Consider the following 26,527-nt stretch of genomic DNA (forward strand, 5'->3'; position numbering starts at 1 on the left):
TTTTCTTTTTCAATTACTTTACGTTCAATATTATTTTGTATTCGTTTCAGGCCTGCTGCCTTTTCTAAGCATCTCACATTAACTCTTTTGAAAGACGAAACAACGAACAGCTGAAGTTTAATGTAGGATGTAAAATTACTTTGGATTTAACAACACAAACACAAGAACTACACATTGTGGGAACTGTTTTTGCACTATCTCATTCCATTGTCACAACATTTGTCAGGTGTTACCAGACCGTCTGCAGTGGAGGCTACTTTTTATTAAGTGCCAGTTGTAGTCTGAAACTATGTTGCTTGACCCTTGGCCTGAGGATTCTTTCCACTCCACCGTAGCTATCGGAGGAGGGGTTGATTCCTTAAAGGATGGGCAGCTTTTGAACAACTGGAGTAAAGAAGCAGGAAAAAGCACCCCGGGCTAGGCGAGGGGTAGCGCAGTGTGTCCAAACGGAAAACTCAGGGAAGATACAAGCAGCACACACTGTGTACAGCAATGATGATGGGAACGTCAGCTCCGCTTCTTTCCGTTAACTCGGCCTCTTTCCATTACCTCGGTGTTCAAAATCGTTACGCAGCACCGGGTTTTGCTTCTAGCCCTGGTTCACTTACCTCGCGCTTCCTTCCTCCCTTCGCTCGGTTTGGTGCCAGCCTCTAGGACGCTTTAAGACCACCGGCAAGCCCCCAAAAGCTCCCATTGGCTCACCCGTCTCCAGAGGCTCCGCCCCCTCCGCGCTACGTTCTCGTTTCCGTTTCTCCTGCGCATGGGGCGTAGGCGGTCGGCCAAATGCCGACGTCCTGCGGCGGGGCAGTCAAGCAGCCGGAAGCGGCCGGTCTTTCTTGGGATCCCACTGCCTTGTGGGACGGTGGAGGGTTTCTCCGGCCTCTGCAGGTTTTCCGATTCCTTTGCCCCGCCTCCTTCATCAAGTACGGAAGCTGACAAGGTCCGCGGGCAGCGATGGCGGCGCACCTTAAGAAGCGGGTGTACGAGGAATTTACTAAGGTGGTTCAGGTAAGCTCCGGAAGGAAAAGTCCCCGGACGGGTAGTGGGTTGGGGAAGGTTATCTACGCCGTAGGCACTTTTCCCAGAAAGTGCGCCACGAACTTGAGATGAGCGCCGACTACTCTGATAGGCTGTTTGAGGGCACACTTTAGTGGGCGTGTTCGTTTGCCGCTACTGTTAATATGATTAACTAATTTGTGCAGTCTGGCACTTAAAAAAAAAAATATTAGCAGAAACAAAAAAAACGCTTTACAATTTATGAGAATATCTTATCCGTTATTTTATTCAGGTTACATTATATCTGTCGTTTGACAGATGTGCACTTAGAAACTTCTGGAGCGGGTACGAGGACACGGAACCAATTAGTGGCGGAGTCCCCCACCCCACGTCCGTTACCAAAAAAAAAAAAAAAAAAAAAGTGCCCTTCGGATGAATTGGCTGTGTGCAGAGCTCTAAGGGGTTGGAAGAGAAGTCTATGGAAATCCTCAAACCCCAGTCAAAGCTGGCGAGGGTCCCAGGCTTCATGGGGCTGTGGAACTTTGCGTTGGTGGGACATCTCACCCAGGAGGGAAGGCAGCACCTTCCTCCTCTGGACTTGCTTAAGGACTGGTGGCCCAGCCTCTGTCGGAACAATCAGTGATTCTCCCCGTATGCCGCCTCGTAGATGTCGCTAAAGTAGAAGTTGATCCCAAGACATCCCTTCTGTCATGCTTCACAGACTTGATGTGTAAACTAATCACCGGAGGATCTTATTAAAATGTAGATTCCGGCGGGGGAGGTGAGGCAATAATCTGTATTTCTGACAAGCTCCCAGTGGATGCCAGTGGATCAGTAGCAGCCTTAGAGCCACAGACCGCCCTTAGATCCGTCTACTTGTAGAGTAGTAGCAAGACTTAGACCACCCAGCAGGATCCTTAAACATTTCATTCATTCCTTCAACAAGTTAACTGAGGGAATGAATGGTTACTATGCAACAGGTATAGTGAAAGTTGTTGAGCTACAGTGTCCAATACACATTAGGGCCCCTGTCCCCTAGGAGCTTATAGGCTAGTGGGAGAGAGAACAGCATATATGTGATTTATACTACAGAGAGATAATTGCACTGACAAATCAGGTCTTCTTTTTCAGCCCCCTCTTTCCATAAAAATTCCCTAGCCAAACTCCCTAGCCCTTCATGATTTGACAGTATTCCTTCTTTTTTGTTTTGTGGACTCATCTTCGTAGCATATTCCCATTGTCTTTACGCAAGTGATTCTGCTCCTTATTCTTGTTGTTGTTTTTTTTTTAAATAACTTTGAGATTTAATCTTGACACTTTTTTTTGGCTCCTCTTTATGTGAAGTTAGTTTTCCTAAACTTTTAGAATTAGTCAAGATTAAGGAAAGTTTTACAGAGCTCCCTCTTCTGTGGCTTGCTTTCTGGAATTTTCTGGCTCTGTTTTCCTTGCCTACTTTAAAAAAAATTGTGGTAGAGCATACATAATATAAAATTTACCATTTTAACCAGTTCAGTGGCATCAAGTACAATCATTTTGTTGTGCAGTGTCACTTTCTTTCCAACACTTCTTAAGACTACTCATCCCTCCTTTAGCATGCCATGTGTTTGCCCATCTCCAAACTTTTGTACCTGTTGTCTCTTTTAGGTAAAATGGTTATCATTTTTCCCTTTTTTTTTCTTCTCCACCCAGTGGGCTTATATTTTTGCTTCAAGACCCAATTGAAACCTCAGCAAGAGTTTAGTCTCTTCCCCCCCTGCTTCTTTGGTACTTGGTTGTACTTATCTATTTGTAGCTATCACTCAGTTGTACTAGGTGTACATGTCTTCCTACTAGTCTGGGCTCTTTGAGGTCAGAGATAATGTCTGGTTCATTTTTGTATCTGCTCGATAGACTATAGGGCCTGGCTCACTAAAATGTTATTGAGGTTGATCGGTTGTACATATTGGTTTGTCCTCCCCTTTATACACTCTTTAGGGAAAAAATACTTTCAGCTTTTGAGCTAACTTCAGCTCAGATAACACTGAAGACTGAATTTGTGTGGAATAGGATGGAAATGGGTAAGTGGTTATTGAAACCAAATTCCCCTGACTTCAAAGCCCCTGGTCTTTTTATCATGCCATGATAGGCAGAACAAAATGTTAGTGGACCTACTTTTCAGAGAAAGAAATGGAGACTTGGAAAAACTAAGTGACCTGCCCAGAGTTGTAGGAGTTAGTGAAAAGCAAAATTGGGGCTCATAGTCTTGTCTCTAATTCAGGGCTCTTTTTCCAATTCATAACACTGCTTTGTCCTAAGGCTAGGTCTATTACCTGAGTACATTATTTGGTATAAGGGCAAATTATTTCCATCAAATGAGGTGAAGTAAAATTTGCAGACTCTGTGTTTTCAGTTAGATTTTCATGTCTTAACTTTTTTATCTCTTTGCAGCAGCAGGAGGAAATTGCTACTAAGAAACTCCGTCTAACAAAACCAAGTAAATCTGCAGCACTCCACATAGATCTATGTAAAGCTACTTCTCCAGCAGATGCTTTGCAGTACCTACTTCAATTTGCCAGGAAGCCTGTTGAGGCAGAAAGTGTGGAAGGAGTAGTCAGGATTCTCTTGGAACATTATTATAAGGTAAGATGGTTTTGAGGACCTGGTGGGAATATGTATAAGAATTGTATCATGTCTGCAGAATGGGTTAATGTTGCAAAATAGACAAGAAAGCACTTATTCAGCAATCTTTTACTGAGTGTCTTCCATGTACTAGGCATTGTGGATAGAGATAAAAAAGATGTAAATCCTGTCCTCAGAAGCTTACAGTATTTAGAGCCCTCGGTTGACCCAGGGTTTCTGCTGGCTTTTCCAGACTTCCCCTTCCTCTACCACAAAACTCAGCACCCTGGATGGTCACTAGGTAAATACTGTGCACTGATATACCTGCCTCCAGTGCTCTCCTTCAGCCTACGCACATGCAGCGCCAAATACCCATCTCTGGAATTAAACAGTTATAAATATTTTGCCAAATTTGCTCCCTCTATTTGTTTTCCTGAAGTTTAAAAAATATAATATTTTGCCCGGCCGGGCGTGGCTCAGCGGTTGAGCGTTGACCTAGGATCCAAGCGATCAGGGTTCGATTCCCAGGCAGGGCACATGCCCGGGTTGTGGGCTGCAGCCAATCAATGACTCTCTCATCATTGATGTTTCTATCTCTCTCTCTCCCTCTCCTTTCCTCTCTCTGAAATCAATAAAGATATATTTAAAAAAAAAATATATATATATATATATAAAATATTTTTGCCTAAATAATTCAGTAAATATCTCTTAAAAAGGAACTATAAAAAACAACGATAACCACCTAGTCACATCAAGTAAAACTAAATAATTATTTAATGTCATCAACTAGTCCATATTCATATTTCTTTAGTTCCCAAAATATGCTTTTATAATTGATTTGTTCAAATAAAAATGCAGACAGTGTCCATACATGGCATTTGCTCTTTTTTAAATTTAGAAGAATTTTTTTAGTTTGGTGACATTGACCTGTTGAAGAAACTCAGTCAGTTGTTTTGTAAAATGTCTTGTTTTCTGAATTTATTTCCTTCCTTGGGTGTTAATTTGCTCCTCTATCTCCTCTCTGTATTTACTCTAACTACAAGTTAGATCTATTTGTTAGATTCAGGTTAAGCATATTTTTGAGAATTTTAAGAATGTTTTATAGATAGATGATTTGTATTTCATATTGTATCTGCCAGGATGCATATAATGTCTTGAAGTCCTACCTTGCAAAAGCTTATCTTTTTTTCTTCAATCTCCCTTCTTTCCATAAACTATCTTTATTTAAATCTTTTATGTCTGTCATATAAAGGTCCTTTTCTTTACATATATAATATTCTAGCTCAATCAGAATATTTGCAGTTTTCCAAAGACCTTGTGTGTTTTCAGAAATCAGTGCCTTTTCACATGCTGCTCCCTCAACTTAGAACCCCTCTCCCTGCCCCTGCCCTCTAATCTGATCTGCTGTTTTCACTGCCAAGAATATTCTTTCCTCAGAGTCTTTACACTTACGTTGTCTTCTGCCTGGAACACTTCCCTTAAATGTTCATATGTCTGCTTCCCACACTTCATTCAAGTCTTTGTGCTCAGACACCACTTTTTCGTTAAGGCCTTCCTCTATCCCTTTATTTGAAATTGAAACTGCCTGTCCTCCCCCCCAGCACTTCCTAGCCTCCTTCCTTGATTTTGTTTTCTCCATAGCACTTACCATCTTTTAATATTCTAAATGTTTTTCTCATTTAATTTTACCTTGTCCGTTTCCTCATACTGGAACGTAAACTGTGCTTTAGCAGCATTTTTGTTTGTTTTTTTAAACAGTGTGTGGTGAAATAAATATTTGATGGAATGAATACTTTTGTGATACTTTTTACTCAATTAAAAATTGCTTATTATATATCGGGCATTGTTCTGGGCACTGGACAGTATCCTGTTAGCACATTTATTAGCTCTTGCTATTGTCTGTGTGTCAGACTTTGAGCCCCTAAATTCAGAGACTACAAATTTATTAATTACTGTCCTAGTGCCTGGCAAGGTAGAGGAACATTGTAGGTGCTTAATAAATGTTTCCCTCATGTTTTACATGAGTGAAATCAGAATTCTGCTCTCAAGAACTTTCTAGTCTCTTAGTGATCTATTTTAGTTATCCCCCTATTTTAAAGCACTACTTACCAATTATTATTACTATGTACTAATATAACTCTATTACCAATAATCATCTGTAATAATTTTTCTAAGAGCAGTTAGCATTTAATATAGCTTGTTGGAGTTTATAAAGCTCTTTCCACATGTAACAGTTTATTTAATCCTGATGGCAACATTATTGTTATCCCTGAATTCCAGATAAGGAACTAGATTTAGAATAGTTTAGTATCCAAGGTCACCCAGATAAGTAAATGGAGGGTCTGGATTTGAATGTAGGGTGTTTTCCCCCCCTGAACTTTTTGTTATGGAACATTTCAAATACATACATACATACATACATACATACATATATATATATATATATAAGATAGATATATATATATGTATATGCGCGCACGCACACACACACGCATATGTACACGTAGAGAGAATAGTTTAATTCCCATGTACCCATTATCCAGCTTTCACCATTATCATTTCATGGCCAAGCTTGTTTCATTCCCAGCCCTCTCCATCCTCACTGTCCATTTCCACTTCCTCTACTCTGACTGTCTCCACCAGATTCTTGTGGGAAAAAAATCCTTGGCATCTTTATCATTTTATTCATAAATTTCACTCTGTATCTCTGAACAATAAAGACTCTTTTAAAACAATCACAATACCATTATCATGTCTAAAAAAAATTGAATTCAGGTGTTCTGATATCAGACCCCATGCTCTTTAACCAGGTCATGCTGCTTACATTGGTCTAGCTGATTCTAGCTACAAAAGAAATGAGGGAGGGATGCCAAATGGGTCCACTTCTAGACTGATGGCCATAGCATTTGTTTACCCTTTTGCCTGTTTTGTGCAGAAATGTGGTATCTGGTATTTTAGTAGATAAATTACCTTGACTTCTGCTTTTCTTCTCTAAGCCTGTCTGTGGTTAGGCAGCATCTGAATGATGAGGGGCTCTTCATTACACGACTGTGCTAGTTGCTGGGGAGGATGTACAACTATGAGACATGCTCCTTATCCCCTAGGGGCTGGAAGTGTAGTTGGCAGACCAAATAATATATGTTGCATATAGACAGTAAGGGCTGAAGTTACTTATTTGTTCATTTTTTTCATTCACTCAAAATATTCTGAATATTAATTCTGTGGTAGGCTTTGTGCTTCACATTGGCAATACAGAGATGAATAGATGACCCCTGATCTGAGCTTAATTGGGTAGGTAAGACAATAAATGGATAATAATACAGGATTATAGGTGCTCTGAAATCTGAGGCAGGTTATGATGTTGCCTCAAAGAAGAGGGTAATCATTTCTATTTGGGAGCATGGGCCTAGAAAAGCATTATTTAATAGTAGTGATGCTTGCAGTGAGTCTTAAAAAAACAGATTTTTGGCCATTTGGAAAACAGGAGGAAAGGCATTTTAGAGAAAAGGAGCAGTTGTGAGCAAAGGCATGGAGATGGGAAATAGCCTGTAATGTTAGAAGTTGGGCTGGTATAGATTTTAGGTTGAGAGCTCTTTAAGAGATAAGACTAGAAAGATTGAAAGGGGTATGATGCTGAAGGGTCTTGTGCTCTACTTTGTGGGTTTTGTTTTAGACATGTCACTCTGTGCACAGTATGCAGGATGAAGGAGTTGGATGAGGGCAAGACAGGAGTTAAAGTGACCAACTAGGAGACTGATAAGTCTGAAGCAATTTGAAAGCCTGAACCAAGACAGTTTTAATGGTGAGAAGAGCAGTTATTAGAGAGGGCTTCCCTGGAGGCAGTTTGTTTTAAGCATAGGTGCAAAGGAAATGATTTATGTGTTTCAGTAGAAGGGGTAGTAGGGGATTGTTTGAGAGAGAAGAACTTGAATAAAGTATCCAGATGGATAAAGAATGTCTCTAGGCTAGATACTCTTGTATTCCTTTTATTCCCATTCTTTCCTTTTTGCCTCCCTCTTACCTGCTAAGTTTACTACTTCTGCTTTCTGCAGCTCCCTTGTGTTTGGGAGGTCTGTGACTCCATTCCAGACCATTGAAAAGCTATATAGCTCTTCTCCTATTCTCTCTCACTGCAAGATTAGGGTATTTGACTAGTCCATTGTCTCTGAAAGACAATTACTTGATTCTGTGATGTTATTTCAATGATTTCAAGTCAATAAAAGAATTGGCTTTTTATTTCTATTCAAAACTGAAATCAGTATCTCCTTCCATTCTCCAGGAAATGGTGGCACTGCCATTAATATAGACTTTTTTTAAAAAAATATTTAGCATTTCTGAATAATAATATATTTAACATATTATTGCATTTCTTTTTTCCCTCTAATAGGTAAAATGCTTTGCCAGGTACTGTATGTGAACAGCTAAAAGGAGAGCTAAATTAAAAACTCATTAATATAGACTCTTAAATCAGAAACCTGAGAAGATCCTTTATATCTTCCTCATCTTCACCCTTTCCTCTTCCCATATTTCCTTCCTCACCAAGTATTGTTGATTTTACCTTCTAAATATCTCTCGAGGCCAGCTACCTCTCTGTTTCTACTGTTGACCTCAGTAATCCAAGTAACTACCATTTAAACCTACACCCCTAAAAACAATGATTTGTCATTTTTTTTAAATGTCATATAATTAGAGAATACAATATGTATCTTTTCATGTGTGGTTTTTACTTAAAATCCTGTTTGTGAGATTCATTTACATTGTTGACTATAGCTATAGTTCATTCATTTTTACCACAGTATAAGATTTCATTGTATGAATGTACCATAATTTATTTTTCCATTCTATTACTGATAGATATTTAGGTTGTCCCAGTTTTTAACTATTATAAGAAATACTTTCATGAACATTTCTGTATAGCTCTCTTAGTATATGTGGCTTGCATTTCTGTATGGTAAATACCTGGGAGTAGAATTACTGAGCCAACTGTTTTCCAAATTGGTAGTACCAATTCACACTCTTGTTAGTACTGTATGAGAATTCCAATTGCTCCACATGCTTGTCAACAGAATTGTCCATCTTTTTTCTTTTGACAGTTCTTATGGATGTGTAGTATATCTTCGTGGCCTTAATTTGCATTCCTTAGTTTACTAATGAAGCAGAGCAACTTTAATATGTTTAATTGACCATTCATATATCCTTTTGGGTAATGCCTATTTATGTCTCTTGCCTATTTTTACTTGGTTTATTATTTTACTTGTTGCTTTGTGGGAATTCTTTATATTCTGGGTACAGGGTACAAGTTTTTTTCTCCTTGATTTTGGATAATAATTTTTTTTCAATTATAGTTGACATACAATATTATATTAGTTTCCGGCTTACAACATAGCGAATAGACATTTATGGGTACAAGTTCTTTAATGGCTATATGTGTTATAAATGTTTTCTCCTTTTCCAGTCCCTTAATGTTATATTTTGATGAAAAGAGGTTCTTAATATAGACTAATTTGATAGTCTTTTCATTTATATTTTGTGTTTTTCTTGTCTGATATAAAAAGGGTTTGTCTCTTTTGAGCTTATTAAGACATTTTGCTACATTGTTTCTAGAAACTTTATTATTTGCTTTTCACACATGGAATTGATTTGTGTATGTTGCTTGGGTTTATAGAAATCCAAATGTCTCAGCACCTTTTATTGAAAAGAATGTTCTTTCCTCATTGCTCTGCAGTACCACCTTAGTTGTCAATCAAGTGTCTAGATGTGAAAGGTATGTTTCAGGGCTTTGTCTATTCTTATGCCAATACCATGCTGTTTGAGCATAACATTATAATAACTTTGACATCTGATAGGACAAGCTCTCCCACCTTGCTCTTCTTTAAGAATATTTTAGTTATTCTTGATATTTTCATTTCTTTATAAATTTTGAAATAAGCTTGTAAAATTCTGTTCCCAAACAGAAAAATCTTATTAGAATTTTGCATTAACTCTGTAGTCCAGAGGGAGTTTAAGGATCGACATTTTACAATTTTGACCTATCCATGAACACGGTATACCCTTATTATTTTAATACTGTTTTATAGTTTTTTGCATAAAGGTTTTGTACATCTTTCTGTTAGTTATTCCCATATATTTAATGTTTAATGTTATTGTAAATAATATATTAAAAATTTTTTATTTTCTAAGAGTTTATAGCTGATATTCAGAAATGCAGTTGATTTTTCTTTTTATAAATATGTCTTTACTGATTTCAGAGAGAGAAAGAGATAGAAACATCAATGAGAGAGAGTAATTGATTGGCTGCCTCCTGCACACCCCTTACTGGGGATTGAGCCTACAACCCAGGCATGTGCCCTGACTGGGAATTGAACCGCTATCTTCTGGATCATAAGTCGATGCTCAACTGCTGAGCCACTCCGGCCTGGCAATGCAATTGATTTTTGTTTAATAATCTTATATCTAACAACCTTGCTACGTTTATGTAATAATTTTAATAAATTCTGCATAGATTATTTTGGATTTTTTTACAAGCAACATATGAGCAAATAATGGCTTTGTGTGATATTACTATAGCAATACCACCTATCTCCTGATTAAAGTTTACATGGCATGCCCAGTTCTGGCTTTTATTTTAATCATTTTGATAGCTTTTTGTTTTAGATATGAGCCATGTAAACAACATGTGGTTAGTTGTTGTTGTTGTTTTTTAAATCTGATCTGACAATTTTTATTTTTTAATTGAAGTACTTCATTACATTTAATGTAGCTATAGATATATGTGAGTTTAAACCTACCCTTTTATTTAATGCTTACCGTTTGTCTTATACACTCAGTGTTCTTTTTTTCTCTCTTTCTTGACATCCTTTAGATTCTCTCTTCCATCTCTCTTTATTAGCTTGGGAGTTATACATCCTTTTACACTTCTTTTACTGGTTAACCTAGATATTACAACATGAACTCTTGACTTTTCAAGGTCAAATATTAAATGGTACTTTTATGTTCTTTGGACAGTGCAAGCATTTTTAACTCCATTTATCCACCTTCCTGACTTACATGTGAGTATAATTGTATACTTTAACTCTCCATTTTTCCCTCTAGGAGACTTTGTTATTCTTACTTTATTTTTTATTTTTTTCTTGTTTAATCGAGAAATAATTGACATACATCACTGTATAAGTTTAAGGCATAAGAATGATGGTGTGATTTACATATATAGTTAAATTATTACCACAGTAGGTTTAGGTAACATCAGTCATTTCATATAGATACAATAAAAAGAAAAGAAAAAAGAAAAAAATTCTCCTTGTGATGAGAACTCATAGGATTTACACTCTTAACAACTTTCCTATATATCTTATTGCATTGCTAACTATAGCCATTATGCTGTATAGTATATCCCTAGTATTTATTTTTTTATTACTGGAAGTTTGTACCTTTTGATCACATTCCTCCAATTTCCCCTCCCTCTATGACCTCCACCTCTGGTAACCGTAAGTCTGATCTCTTTTTCCAAGTTTTTTTTTCATAGCTTCCACATAAAAGTGAGGTCATACAGTGTTTGTCTTTCTCTGTTGGACTTATTTCACTTAGCATAATACCCTCTTGGTCCATCCATGTTGTCGCAAATGGCAAGATTTTATTCTTTTTTCTGGCTGAGTATTCATTTTATATATATGTATATATGTGTACACACACACACATATGTATGCACAAACACACCACATTTTCTTTATGCATCTGTCTGTCAGTGGACACTTAGGTTACTTATCTTGGCTATTGTAAATAATGCTGCAGTGAACACAGGAATGCATGTATCTTTTTAAATTAGTTTTGTATTTTTTTGGATCAATACCCAGAATTAGAATTGCTGAGTCATACGGTAGTTCTGTTTTTAATTTTTTTAGGAGCCTCCAAACTGTTTTCTGTAGTGTCTGCACCAATTTGCAATCCCACTAAAAGTGCACAAGGTTTCCCTTTTCTCCACATCCTCACCAACACTTGTTCGTTGATTTATTGATGATAACCATTGTAACAGGTGTGAGGTGATAACTCATTGTGGTTTTAATTTGCATTTCTCTGATGATTAGTGGAGATACTGAACATCTTTTCATATGTCTATTGCCCATCTGTATGTCCTCTTTGGAGAAGTGTCTATTCAGTTCCTTTGCCCATTTTTTAATTGGATTGTTTGGGTTTTTTTGGTATTGAGTAATATGAGTTCTTTATAAATTTTGGGTATTAACCCTTGATCAGATGTATCTTTGGCAAGTATCTTCTTCCATTCAGTAGATTGTCTTTTGTGTTGTTGGTGGTTTCCTTCGCTGTAAAAAAAACCTTATTTCAGGAATTTAGATGATTCAGATCTGAGCTACAGTCCCTATCAAAGTCTATGTATTTTTGTTTCACCTGTACTTATATTGTTGTATCTTTTGAGGTCCCAATCCAATGGGGTTTATTATTTATTAGGCTGCCCCTGCTTCCCCTTCTACCTTCAGCCTTACACTGTAGTCATTGCTCCCTTGGCCTCACGTGGCTGTCTGAAGCACTATTTACTTTGCCTCTCATCCATCCATCCCCTCACCTCCCCCAGTTGGCAGAACCTTAAGAAAAAGCAGCCCCCAATTCCAGGTGAACCTTCGTGGGTCTGTTACCTTCCTTATATGATCTTCATTCTTTAATTCTTCATTTATCTTTTAGTTTTCTAATACCTTCAAATACACACACACACTCTTCTTTTTTGGCATCCTTAGTACTTTTCTAGTTTACTCAGCAGGAATGTGGGTCTGAATTGTCTAGTCTGCCCTTATCAGAAGTGAGTCTTGCCATTGTCTTTGTCTGGACCTTTGCAATATACTCTTACTCTATCTCTCTGTCTAGTTTTGTGCCTTCCATTCCAATCATTATATTAATACTGGACTGGTATTTCAAGATGACTTTCCCAAGGTTATATATACATGGTAAGTGGTGTGCCAGGATTCTAGGTCTTCTGACTTTATAACTATTGCTCCTTCTCCTGCTGAGGCCTCCTTATTGTGCTTAGTTACCTGTTTAGGAACTTAGGATGCTGTGTTACATACTTGAGAACAGGGGATAAACAGAAAGACATGGTTCTTTTGTCTTTGGGGGAAATTTCTCACCATAGGAATCTTTGTGCAAATTAGAGGCTACCTCCCAATATTGAAACTAAAAGGGCCAGACTACTCATTTCTTAGTCTTGCTTGTCCTATACCTAGAGACCAGGCACAAGACCTAGACCCAGTTAATTAGATTTACCTGCCCCAAACTTCTGATGAGGATCTGGTGATCCAAAAAACAAGTAGATTGAAAATTTTTTTTTCTGGTGATAGCATTGGTAGCTGCAGCACCCAATTTCCAGGGGCTCTAAGAGCAAGGTGCTGGCAGCAATGTTGGGTGGCCATTGTTGGTAGTGCAAGTTGGTGCAACTCATGTCTAACTGCACAGGAGAGGAAAGGTACTTTTAATCCCCAAAGCACATTTCTGGTTAGAATTTAATACATGAGGAAGGCATAAAAAAGTTCCCATTCACTTTGCAGTACTTGGCTGTAATATATGGATTAAGAAAGCTCTCTCTTCTGAAGCATATGAAATTAAAGCCTTAGAATACTTGGATTATTGGATCTCTTTTGAAATGTTAGTTTCCCATGTTCTCTTTTTGGTTAGCTGAGAGTAGAGCATCAAGGTAATAATAGCTTCTTTTGTTTCAGGAGAATGATCCATCTGTGAGACTGAAAATTGCATCATTATTGGGGTTATTGTCAAAGACTGCAGGATTTTCACCAGACTGTATTATGGATGATGCCATTAACATCCTGCAGAATGAAAGTAAGTTGCAATTTAAAAGCTGTACAATTAGAGCAGAAATCTTTAGTTCCTTTTGTATAGAATTTAAAACAAAATATTGTGTTGGTATTCAAAAGGAATTTGAGGATGATTCGATAAAACCATGTACATATATTTACCAAGTGACCTATGCTTAAAGTATTTTACATATGATAGAAGATAGATGTTATTGTCCCTATTTTATAGGCGGGGAAACTGAAGTTCAGAGAAGTTAATTAACTTGTTAAAGGTTAAGTAGTGTGGGACAGAGGTGATGTTTTGTTGACTGCACATTAACTCAGAAGCCATGAGAGGTGCTTTCCTGGTCATGTGTGGTCTCTCATAGTTCAGTCCCTATAAAAGTGACATCCCCCAGGTCTCACATGTTGTTGCTTTTTCTATTTGTTCCTTGTTGATGCCCAGTAACATTATTTCTGTGTTTAGGTGAAATGGAAAAATACTTCACCTTTTTAATGTTCTTGATCATTTGTCTGGGTTTGTTTTTGTTTTTTAATGTACAAGATTATGTTATAGAGTTAGTTTAATATTTAAAAAAGAAATAAAAAAGAAAAGTATTTTGGCCCTGGCCGGTGTGACTCCATTGGTTGGAGCATCGCCCTGTGTACTGAAAGGTAGTGGTGGTTTCAATTCCTGGTCAGGGCACATACCCACGTTTTGGGTACAATCCCCAATCAAGTAGGTGTGGGAGGAAACTGATCGATGTTTCTCACATAGATGTTTCCCTCTCTCTCTGTCCTCCCTCCTCTCTCTAAAAATCAATTTTAAAATATTTTTTTAAAAAGAAAAGTAGTTTATAAAATATACAGTCAAGCATGGATCAGTCTGACGAATCTCACAGGGAAGGTGGGTGTGGGTGGGTGGGGAGAGATTAACCAAAGAGTCTGTATGGGTATATACATAACCCATGGACACAGACAATAGTGTGGGGTGGAAGGGGTCAATGGGGAAAAAAAGGGGACATCTGTAATATTTTGAACAATTAAAATAATAAAATAGTAATACCTCTTAAAATAAAATAAAATAAATAAAATAAAATATACAATCAAGATATCTCATGGCCATCCTGGCCTGGTGGCTCAGTTGGTTGGAGTGTCATCCCACACACCAAAAATGTTGTGGGTTCGATTTCTGGTCAGGGCACATACCTAGGTTTTAGGTTCTATCCCCGGTCAGGGCATGTCTGGAAGTCAACCGATCGATATTTCTCACATTGATGTTTCTCTCTCACATCTGTGTTTCTCTCTGTCTCTCAGATTAATAAACATCCTCGAGAAAGGATTAAATAAAAAGATATCTCATGGCATATTAAAGGGAAAAAATTTTTTTTTTTTTTTTTGGTGAATCCTCACGCGAGGATATTTTTTTCTGTTGGGTTTTAGAGAGAGTGGAAGGGAGGCAGGGAAGGAGAGGGGGACAGGGAGAGAGAGAAAGACAAAAACATTGATCATTGATCATTGATGTGAGAGAGACAAATCCATTGGTTACCTCCCCCATGCACCCTGACCTGGGGCCAGGGATTGAACCTGCAACCCAGGTATGTGCCCTTGACCTGGAATCAAACCCGTGACCCTTTGGTGGGCCGGCTGACATTCTAACTGCTGAGCCACACCTGCCAGGGCTAAAATCTTAATAGCAAAAATAAAGAAAGAAACCTTTTATTGCTATTTCTGAAAATATTGTAATTTGTTTGAATTAGTTGTGGTTTGAGAGAATAGTTTTATTTCATTTGGGGTATATGTATATAAACAAATGTGACTATTTAAATATTGGACAACATTTAGTCTATAAACTTTCGAGGTTATGAGAGAAATAAAGGGCCAGTGAACTCAGAGACAATCTAAATTTATTTATTGTGCAACTGTTTAGTGTTAACAAATATCTTACATATGTGGCTCATTGGCTGAAGTTGAGAACTTTTTAAAAATTTTGTTAGAAACATCTTTATACCAAAATTGTACTTGTATTGAATTTTGACCAATGACTTTTTTTAATCCTCACCTGAGGAGATGTGTGTGTGTGTGTATTTTTAATACGTCTTTATTGATTTCAGACAGAGGAAAGGCGAGATAGAGAGAGATAGAAACATCAATGATGAGAAAGTCATTGATCTGCTGCCTCCTGCATGCCCCCCATTGGGGATCGAGCCCGCAATCCGGGCATGTGCCCTGACCGGGAATTGAACCACGATCTCCTGGATCATAGGTTGATGCTCAACCACTGAGCCATGCCAGCCAGGCCTGAGGATATGTTTTTATTGATTTTAGAAGAGCGGGGGAGAGAGGGAGAGAGAAAGAGAAAGAGAAGCATTGATGTGAGAGAGAAACATCGATTGGTTGCCTCCTGTATGCATCTGGACTGGGGATCAAACCCACAACCCAAATATGTTCCCTGACCAAAAATCAAACCCACAACCTTTTGGTGTCTGGGATGATGCTCCAACTGACTGAGCTACCCAGCCAGAGGTCAACTGAAGACTTTTAATTCACAGTAAACAATGAAAGTATTTTTAAAAAATTTTATTGAGAGGGGAGTCTGTGTTATTGTAATGCCAATGTAACCACATTAAACAAAGTTTTTTAAAAATTTCTATTTCCATAAAAATTTATTTTACATACTACCCTTTACTTATATACATTTTATATGGTTGTACTTATAGTGAATGGTGTACTATTTTGTGTCTTACTGTTTTCACTTAACATTACATACGATTTTTTCCATGTTTCTACATTACCTTCATAATATTTATGGTGTTGATAATATATTAAATACCCATAGGAACAATAGCATTTTTCTAATTTTTTGCTCTTGAGGATAGTGGCAAAAAAAATCAATTTCTTTTAAAATCACCAAAATAATTACATTGCTTTAATACAGAAGTATCCTTTTTTTCCATAGAAAGTTCTTGAAGTAGAGCTATCTATATGCATGCAAGGATTTCAGTTCATCAGATGTATGAGTTCTGTAACTCATGGGTAAGCACTAGGCAAGGCACTTCGATGGTGTTATGTATATATGCTTTTCTAGTACGTTTTATACCACTAATGATAACACAAAGCTTGTTTTAGAGAAGGTATAATCAGAATACTGTGAAGCAGAGGAGAGAGTGAGATCAGTGTTGACTGATGGGAATCGGGAAAGGCTTAGTGGGGAGATGGATTTGGAAAGTCAGAGATGGGCATAATAGTGCCAAGAAGGAACATTATGATAAAGGTAGAGAACTGGGAAAGTGCAAGAGGTATTTGAAGAACTGAATTGTTTTGTGAGAGATCAGCAGGGAGTAAGGGGCTTTAGAGGAAAACAATGGTAATTGGTTTGAAGCCAAAGGATAGGTAGTCTTGAGTGCTGAGGATTTTGAATGGTATTTTGGAGGCAGTGGGAACCATGTAAAGTTTTTCTGAGCAAGGGCATGAAATGATCAAGTGTAGTTCTAGAAGGATAATTTGGTGGTTCTGAGGAATTTGGTTTGATGAACTAGGTGGCTTAGAGATGTTGAGGATTCATTATTATCCATGTGGAGATGTCCACCCAACCTGCAGTTACAGTGTAGGTCTAGAACTCAGGAGAGAGGCTAGGATTTAAGACTTAGATTACGTTTTTGATTTAACAGAGGCAAGAGTTAAGCTTAAAAAGATTTAGCTAGCTTTTCTTGGATGTTATACAGAATCATCTTTTTGAAGAAATAAATTATAGGGTGGTGTTGGAGGTTTTTTTCACCTCTCTTCTATTTTCTCTCATTACCTTCTTTTTTTTAATCACAAATAGGATTTTTTATTTGTCACCATTAAATGTCTGAAATTTTCAACAGATTATTGGACTGGGGGCTCATATCCATCAGCTCATTCAACTTTAGTGCCTGTCTTTTCCCCAGTAGCTTTTCCAGAACTGCTACCTTCACCATGAAGTTCCATGAGTTTTCCTAAATTAAACTTGGGCTTCTTCAGCATTTTGACTTTTCTAAGAAAGTGTGGAGCAAATAAATAGATTGGCAAGTGTTTTCTGTGTCCTTGAATTAGTCAAGCACTAAACATTTTTGGAACACTTTGGCCAACCTGTGGAGGATTCAAATACAGGGTGTCCAAAAAAAATGTACATACACTTTAATAGCTGACAGCTTAATTGATGTTTCTTTCTTTTCAGATTTAATCCATTGGAATTAATAATTATTCAAAGTGCGTATACATTTTTTGGGACACACTATTTCAATGTGGTCCCTTTAGGAACAGGCTTTAGTTGAGGGGAATCAAGGATCAAACAGTAGAATGTAGCTGACAAAAAACCTATATCCTTTACCTAAGTAAACTTAGTTTCTTTAGTAATCTCCTTTTGAAATTCTATAACACAACTTTCCATCTTCCTTTCTAGAGTCTCATCAAGTCCTAGCTCAGCTGTTGGACACTTTGCTTGCAATTGGCACCAAACTCCCAGAGAATCAAGCTGTCCAGATGCGATTAGTTGATGTAGCCTGCAAGGTAAGAGAATAATGGTTAGACACAGGATTGCTTCTTTCTTTTTTTTAATCCTCATCAGGGGATATTTTTTCCATTTATTTTTTGAGAGAGTGGAAGGGAGGGAGGTAGAGAGGGAGAGAAAGAGAGAGGAAGAGAGAGAGAAACCTCACTGTGAGAGAGACACATTGATTGGTTGCCTCCTGACTTGGGCCGGGAATCGAACCTGCAACCCAGGTACATGCCCTTGTGCACTTGACCAGGAGTAGAACTTGCGACCCTTTGGTGCTCAGGCTGATACTCTAACCACTGAGCCATACTAGCCGGGGCACGATTGCTTCTTTCTTGAACTGTTTGCATTATCTGTTAGTGTGAGCTATTCTACAATGTAAATTTGTAACTGAGAATTGCCAAAGACTCTTAATGGTTTTAAGAGCTATCTAATTTTGTTGTTTCTTGATGTTAGATTAGGAATAAAGCTGAGTAATTTGTTAGAAAATGAACTTCCTTTTTTCCCCAAAAGAAAAGAATTCTAGTAGTTACCATGTATATTGTGTCAAATATAAGCACTCTCCTTATTATTGTACCTTATATCCAGTTTTTCAGTTGTTCCTCACAATCCTTTAGGTAAGTGTTATCACTGTTTATAAAGATGGGAATTGAGATTTAGGGAGTTTAACATATCCAAGTTGTTTTTTTTTAATATGTTTTTATTGATTTTTAGAGAGAAAGGAAGGGAAAGGCAGAGAGAGAGAGAGAAATATCAATAATGAAAGTCATTGATTGGCTGCCTCCTTCATGCACCCTACTGGGGATCGAGCCCGAAACCTGGGCGTGTGCCCTGACCAGGAATTGAACCAGTGACCTCTTGGTTCAACCGCTGAGCCACACCAGCCAGGCTATCCAAGTTTTTATAGTTAGGAACTTGCAAACCAGGGTATAAACTCTGGTTTTTCTGATTCCAAAGCTCATGTTCTTTTTATTTTGCTTTGTTGCCTCAATGAACAGACCAACTAGACCCAAACAAGTGTTTAGGAAATGTGCTTGTTTTTAAGTTAATTTTTTTTGATTATAAAAGAAATACACACACATTAGTTGTGCCTTTTGACTTAATTTGGAACTTTTAATTAGCTGCCTTTTGTACATAACAGCAGCTCCTAACCCTTGTAGAATTGGTTTTACTTTTAATTGTTGTGATAAATTGATTTTGAAGTTATAAGAAGACAAATATGTTAGAATTGTAGAAGAGTATTATATTCATAGAATTAGAACACTATTTCTGTGCCCCAGGAAAGAGTGTTCAAGTTTTCTTAATAAACAACAACAAAAAACAAACACAAAACACTTTGACAATAATATTAAGATCCTATGTGGAAAAAAGTGGGGATTGTATGTTTGAGAGAGTAAGTATATCTTCCTGTAAGAGAATACATATATATATATATAATTGTGAGGTTGTGCTTGTGAGAAAGGTGTTGTTCTAAGTGAGTTGTTATGCTTGAAGTGGCAGTTTCTTAAATTTGATTTAAATAAACTTTTTATTATAAAAATTTATACTCATAGAAACTTTGGAAAGAAAACGAAAGGTATAAAGAAAAAACTACACTCATAATTCACTACCCAAAGTGACCATTATTTGTCTTTTGATGTATTGCTTTCTGATTTTTTCCTGAATACAGATTGTTTACTACTTTTTAAACACATAGCTGTAATCATATTTTATATACTATTTTGCTTTTTGTTCTTTTACTAACATTAGAGCGGAAGTATTTTCCTTATATTATAAATGTTCTGTAAACATTTTTAATGGATGCATGATATTTTGAAAAACAATAGAATTCAAATATCAGAGTACATCACAAGATGTAAGGGTAAATATTGTTTTGTTAAATTTTCTGTGTATATATTTGTGTGAGTACTATGTTGCAATATAATGGCTATTTCTTACTGTGGGCCTCAGTCTACAAAGTTTAAAAGACAGAGTTCCACACCATATTATGACCTACTGTGCAACCTCATTTCATTAAGGTATTTTTATTTCCTATTATTGCACTTTGTAAATAACTTATTTTAGTAGCTTTGGACTAGTTATGAGAAAGAGATAACTGATACTTTGTTTAAAATGCTGGTGAGGCCCAGCCAGTGTGGCTCAGTGGTTGAACTTTGCCCCACAAACCAAGAGGTCATTGGATTGATCGATTCCCAGTCAGGACTGGATCAGCTCCCAGTCAGGGCACATCCTGGGTTGCAGGCTGGATTCCCAATGGGGGGTGTGCAGGAGGCAGCCTATTGGTGCTATTTCTCTCTCATTGATGTTCCTATCTCCCTATCCCTCCCCCTTCTTCTAAAAAAAAAAAATCAATAAAAACATTTTTTAAAAAAATGCTGGTGAGAAGAGATAAATTGAAAAAAGATTAATAGTACTAAGTGTTGACAAGGATGTGGCAAAACTAGAACACTTTTAGAATACTGGTGAAAGTGTAAATTAGTCAAATTAGTATAACTGTTTTGGAAAACTATTTGGCAGTGTCTTCTTAAACAACATATGTATGTTCTATGACCTAGCAATTCCACTCCTAAGTATATATACAACAAAAACGTGAAGGTGTACACCAAAAGCCACATTCAAGAATAATCATAGTAGCATTATTCAGAGTAGACAAAAACTGGAAATAACCCAAATATCCATCAACAGTAGAAAGGACAAATGGATTGTGATGTATTCACATGGGATGCTATGCAGTAATGAGAATGAATGAATCATAGCTATAATGCCATATTATGCTCTCTAATCTCACAAAGATAATGTTAAGCAAAAGCCAGACACTATTTGATTTTATAAAGTACAAAAATAGGCAAAATAAATCTCTGTGTTAGAAGTTAAAATACTGGCTATTTTTGGTGGTGGTGGAATAGTTACTGGGAAGGGGCACCAGGGGCTTGCTGGGGCATTGGACATGTTCTGTTTCTGTTTTTTTTTAAAAAATATATATTGATTTCAGAGAGAGGAAGGGAGAGGGAGAGAGAGAGATAGAAACATCAATGATAGAGTCATTGATCTGCTGCAGCCCGCAACCCGGGCATGTGCCCTGACTGGGAATTGAACCCCGATCTCCTGGATCCTAGGTCGATGCTCAACCGTTTAGCCACACCCGGCTGGGCAACATGTTCTATTTCTTTATCTGGGTGCTTGTTATATGTGTGTATTCATTTTGTGAAAGTTGAGTAGTACACTTAAAATTTTTATATATTACTGTATGGATATTAAAAGTTTTAAAAATTTAAATTTCTGTTTTGTTTTTAGATTTGATAGCAAATAAAATGCAATTTAAGAGGCCATTTTTAAAGTACCCACTCCTACTTTTACAAGGCAAAATGCCAGTTGATGGGACTATGGTGGTAAACAAATGGGAGTCTTATTTTTTATTTTCTAAGGACTTATGATTCTTTTTGGAGGACACACACTCAAGTAACATGATACTAGACAGGCTATGGTGAGAATATAGGGTTCAAAGTCATTCCTGAAGCTGATAAAATGCTTTTGTTTCTGTTTTTTTATTTTTATTTTTAAGGTATCTTAATCATGTCCTTTATTTCTCTCTTTTCTATTTATAGCACCTGACAGATACTTCCCACGGTGTAAGAAATAAGTGCCTTCAATTACTTGGTAATCTTGGCTCTTTGGAGAAAAGTGCCACAAAGGATGCTGAAGGCCTAGCTGTCAGAGATGTCCAGAAGATTATAGGGGATTACTTCTGTGACCAAGACCCACGTGTCAGAACAGCAGCTATAAAAGCCATGGTAAACATGATAATGGAAATTAAATGGGAACAGTTTTATTTATTTGTTTATTTTTCATATGTACAGGGCTAATGCTGCCTTGAATACACTCTGAATTCCCCCAGGATACACCGTATGCATACTTTTCAGGAAGGTGTTGGTGGCATCACAGAGCTCAAAGGCACACATTTCTGTATAATAGGTGTGCTTTTCTTTGGGCTTCTCTGGTAGTTTTCACCCGTATTTCTGAAACATAGCAGCCCCCTGCCTTTTGTATTAAAATAGGTTCAGATTTACCTTCCATGTTTCAGAAATGTAGGAGAAATTTACCAGGGTGGGGTGTGCTTTTTAGGAGGAAATGGTGCTAATCATTTCTGCCTCATCCTTCTTATCGTTGTTTCATATTTTTCTAATATCTCTTTGGGAGAGTCCATGGGTTAAAGTTATTAAATGTTTGAATACATCTACTAAAAAGTCTTTGACCAGGTTTTTTATTTTTATAGCACTGATTTTGGCTAATGGGAACCATGTTAATCCGATATAATGGGGGAAAGTATGTGAGATTGTGGGGAGACATTGGAAATATGTATTCTTTTTTCACCAAATACTTAAACTATATCTTTATTTTATAGTTGCAGCTTCATGAAAGAGGACTGAAATTACACCAAACAATTTATAATCAGGTACCTTAAATGACTATCCGCAAGGGGAGGGGGAGGTATCATGAAACTGGGAGGGTGGTACATTGGTTGTCAGAATTTGAAAACAGAGTTCAGCTAGCTAAGAGGGAATATTAATTGGGATGCATTGAAGTTGTATTTAAAACATACATTCTAAGAAGAGAATGAGGATTTGTAATTGAATAGCACTAGTATATGTGAAAAGGACTTTAGGGAGATTTAGATAGGTCAGTATATATAGCAGAGTGTACAAAGAGAAGTGTAGTGCTCAGAATAAGGAAAGTGGTAGTCTTGCTGATCTCTGGCTGCTTGGGCTAAACCTAAAGTCAGTCTGGGCACCACCCTTGACAACCTGGAGGAGGATGACTAAGGCCCTGGGATCATATGAAAAGTTATCACATGAGTGTTGTAGTGTTGGTGAAGGAAGGCACAGTGAATTTATAGTATCACTACGAGAAGCTGACTGACTGCCTTACCAAAAGGCTTTACAAAGTGATATTTCTCTTGTAGAATAATGGCAGGAATCTAGAGGCAGGCAATCTAAATCCATGCTCAGAGACCAGATTTTGTTAGTCTATCAAAGTAGTTTTATCTTTTTCTTCTTTTGGTTAATCCTCACCCGAGGATGTTTTTTCCATTGATTTTTAGAGAGAGTGGGAGGGAGAGAGAGAGAGAAACATCGATGTGAGAGATTGGTTGGTTGCCTACTGCACAGGACCCGCCCGAGGCTGGGGATCAAACCTGCAACCCAGGTACAGAACTGAACCCACGACCCTTTGGTGCCTGGGCGGATGCTCTAACCACTGAGCAACACCAGCCAGGGCCAAAGTGATTTATCTTTCAGAGGAAGATAATCAGACAAGCTTTTATGACTGATGTATACACCAGGTTTATTCTTTTAGAAAATGAAGTAGAAGTTCAGAAAGGTTGTGTTGACCTGACCAGCTCCTTCTCTCCCTATTGGAAAACTATATGGGAAGCCAGGTAATTAGCATTACAATTGTACAATTATTTCAGATGGACTGCTGATCAGAAATTTGTGCTTTGATTTTACAGATAGGGAAAAAACCATCTCTGGTATTTGAACCTGTGAGAGCAGCAGTGTGGGCTCCCAGCAGGCTTTGCTGGAATCGTGCTATTCTAGGTGGCTTTTGTGCGATCAGCCTGTGGTTCTACTTCCAGACTTGGGGTGGGAGGGTTCACAGTCAGAGCACAGAGAGCAGCTGACAGAAGCCAAGAATTCTTTGTTGGGGCAAAGGCTCAAGTTGTTAAAACTACCCACAAAGATTGGCATCCTTACCTAGCCACCTTACCTTCATTGTGAAAAGAGTTTGAACATCACCTTGGGGGACACAAAACTAACAGACTTTGGAATCCTTGTTTGCAGGCCTGTAAATTGCTCTCTGATGACTATGAACAAGTGCGCAGTGCTGCAGTCCAGCTTATCTGGGTTGTCAGTCAGCTCTATCCTGAAAGGTCAGTGTGGGTGTAAGCCAGCTTTTGTTAATTGCTAAGCCAATTTTCTCTCCTCACACCATGCAAAAAGCCCACCTCCAGAAAAGGAACGTTGGTTAGATTTTTGGAAGGCAGTGTGAAATAGGGAAAAAGCACAGACCCTGAAAATCAGGATGGCTGGTCCTTATTCTTCAGCTCTGTCGTCCTTTCTGTGTATCTTGGGAAAGATACTTCAACTCTCTGGGTCCTAACCTCCTCTTTTGTAAATGAAGAATAAATGAAGGGATGGGACTGTCTTTCTCAAGTGCTTTGCAGCTTCCCCCCCACACCCCTACCCCACCATTTAAAAATCTTTAAAATTATTTGGATCCCATTTTAGTTAATACAGATGCCAGAGAAAGATACCAGGTGGTTTGAGAATAATGATCCCTTAGGTAGTGTTTTCCTGGTTAAAATTTTTGCAGTAATCAAATCATTCTCACAGATTCTTTGAGGTGGAGAGACAAATATTAAAAAAAATAAAAATAAAAGACTAATTGGAATTTGCCTCTTCTTTTAGGAGCAGATACGCAAGTATGTTTTATATTGATTTATTCTGAGATTCACTATATTGACAGCAATGCAAATATAGAATAAATATAAAGATAAAAGTACTCTGTGGTAGCTAATTTTTGTTATCTTCATAAATCTTTGTACCTTTGATGAGTTAAACACTTTTATTCAAGACAGTGAAAATTTGCAGCATAACTAAAAGGGTTGGTTTATACTCCCAGAGTCATTTGTTTGCTATGAAATGTGTTTCATCATTCTAGGATTTTAATTAATCAATTGTCATTTCTATTTTCTTTGGTCATTCCCAGTTTATTGAACCTGAAGCTTATGTTTTGTTATTTGTGGGGTTTTTTCTTTTAATTTAGCATTGTCCCAATCCCTTCTTCTAATGAAGAAATTCGCTTAGTTGATGATGCTTTTGGAAAAATTTGTCACATGGTTAGTGATGGGTCCTGGGTGGTTCGAGTTCAAGCTGCAAAGCTTTTGGTAAGTTACACTTTCTTTAATGAACATGTTGTGTGTTACACTTATAAAAACCATTTTGAGAAACTACAGGTAGGGACAGTTGTAACCCACTATTAGAAATCCTAGTATTTCTTAAAATAGAAAGAAATAGCCCAATTTCCAGTGGAGAAGTAGTCTTTTAGAACTAGAAAGAATTTTAAAGACAATTCTATATATACTTGTTAGCATATGAAATAGCTACGGCCTAGAGAAAAAGGAAAATAATAAGTCATTGCTACCATTTATCAAGTAGCCATTATGACCTAGATACTTTGCTATGAGGCTATTTACATGATCTCACTTACTCTTCACAGTAACCCAGCCAGGTCGATGTTGTTATTCCCATTTCCCAGGTGAGAAAACTGAGACTCTGAGAAGTTAATTATCCAACTAATAGAAAGTTATGGAATGGGATTCAGATATCAGTCTCCTGACTTTTAACCTGGTACTCTCCTAGTGTTTTGCCTTTGGGGACTCATAGTACATTTGTAAAAAAAGTTAACTTTTTAGAGATGGAACTGTCTTATAGAAGGAGTATTGACCCAATAATAGTCTTATTTTATATCTATTACCTTTGAGATGTCACTTGATCTTAGTTTCAGTTTCCTCATCTCTTAAGTGGGTTGTAATATCTCTCATATTTACTTCACTGGGTTGTCATGATGCTCAAATGAGATACTGTCTATGAAAATGTTTATAAATTGTAACATATTCTACTATGTGTGATGGTGAAGGTGGTTATAGTATATAAATATATATAAGTACCTATAAAACTTTGTGAATATCACAGCAAGAAAATCTGAGATTCTTTTTGAACACTTTCTTTTTAAAAAAAAATAATATTTTATTGATTTCAGAGAGAGGAAGGGAGAGGGAGAGAGAGACAGAAACATCAATGAGAGATTCATTGATTGGCTGTCTCCTGCACGCCCCTGCTGGGTATCGAGCCTGCAACCTAGGCATATCCCCTGATGGGAATTGAATCTCCATCTCCTGTGGTCGGTGCTCAACCCCTGAGCCATGTTGGCCAGGCTGAACACTCTCTTTTTGAGGGTCTCCAACTCTGCCAGTCTTGGTAAGATTGTTGGCTAAATACTTTGGACCTGACTGTACTGGACAGAGATCCAGTGATAGCCCTAGTTCTATGACCAATATTTATGGGGTAATTACTAAAACCTGTGTGAAGCATTTTCATGGAATAATAAGGAATTTGTATGATTTCAGCGTTTCCTGCTTATAAATTGTATTGCTTGTTCATAATAAAATACAGAGTTAAACCAGTTGTTATTGATGTTTTATTTTATTTCACATTTTATTTATTTTATTTTTTTCATATATCTATATTGATTTCAGAGAGAGGAAAGGAGAGGGAGAGAGAGAGAGAGAGAAACATCAATGATGAGAGTCATTGATTGGCTGCCTCCTCCTGCACGCCCCTGACTGGGGATCGAGCCCGCAATCCAGGCATGTGCCCTGCCTGGGAATCGAACCCTGATCGCCTGGATCCTAGGTCGACGCTCAACCACTGAGCCATGCCCAGCTGGGCTATTTCACATTTTAAAACTTTGTTTTGGCCCTGGCTGGTGTGGCTGAGTGGACTGGGAGTCGTTTTGTGCACCGAAGGGTTGCTGGCTCAATTCCTGGTGAGGGCATATGCCCTGA

General features: G+C 37.5%; 1 protein-coding gene across 3 annotated transcripts in view; it reads left to right on the forward strand.

Annotated features, from left to right (window-relative positions):
• The first annotated feature begins 856 nt into the window (after nt 1-856).
• Nucleotides 857-26,527, forward strand: part of INTS4 (integrator complex subunit 4) — a 69,025-nt gene continuing 43,354 nt past the window's right edge. For all 3 annotated transcript variants that reach the window (XM_081154543.1, XM_081154544.1, XM_081154542.1), the window contains exons 1-8: nt 857-1,008; nt 3,424-3,615; nt 13,314-13,431; nt 17,812-17,918; nt 21,510-21,695; nt 22,307-22,357; nt 23,742-23,830; nt 24,727-24,847. In XM_081154543.1, the coding sequence (XP_081010669.1) occupies nt 955-1,008; nt 3,424-3,615; nt 13,314-13,431; nt 17,812-17,918; nt 21,510-21,695; nt 22,307-22,357; nt 23,742-23,830; nt 24,727-24,847 (918 nt within the window). In that variant the 5' untranslated portion in view covers nt 857-954. The remainder of the gene's footprint in view (nt 1,009-3,423; nt 3,616-13,313; nt 13,432-17,811; nt 17,919-21,509; nt 21,696-22,306; nt 22,358-23,741; nt 23,831-24,726; nt 24,848-26,527) is intronic.

Source organism: Miniopterus schreibersii (assembly GCF_964146895.1).
Source record: "Miniopterus schreibersii genome assembly, chromosome: 12".
Taxonomy (NCBI): Eukaryota; Metazoa; Chordata; class Mammalia; order Chiroptera; family Miniopteridae; genus Miniopterus; species Miniopterus schreibersii.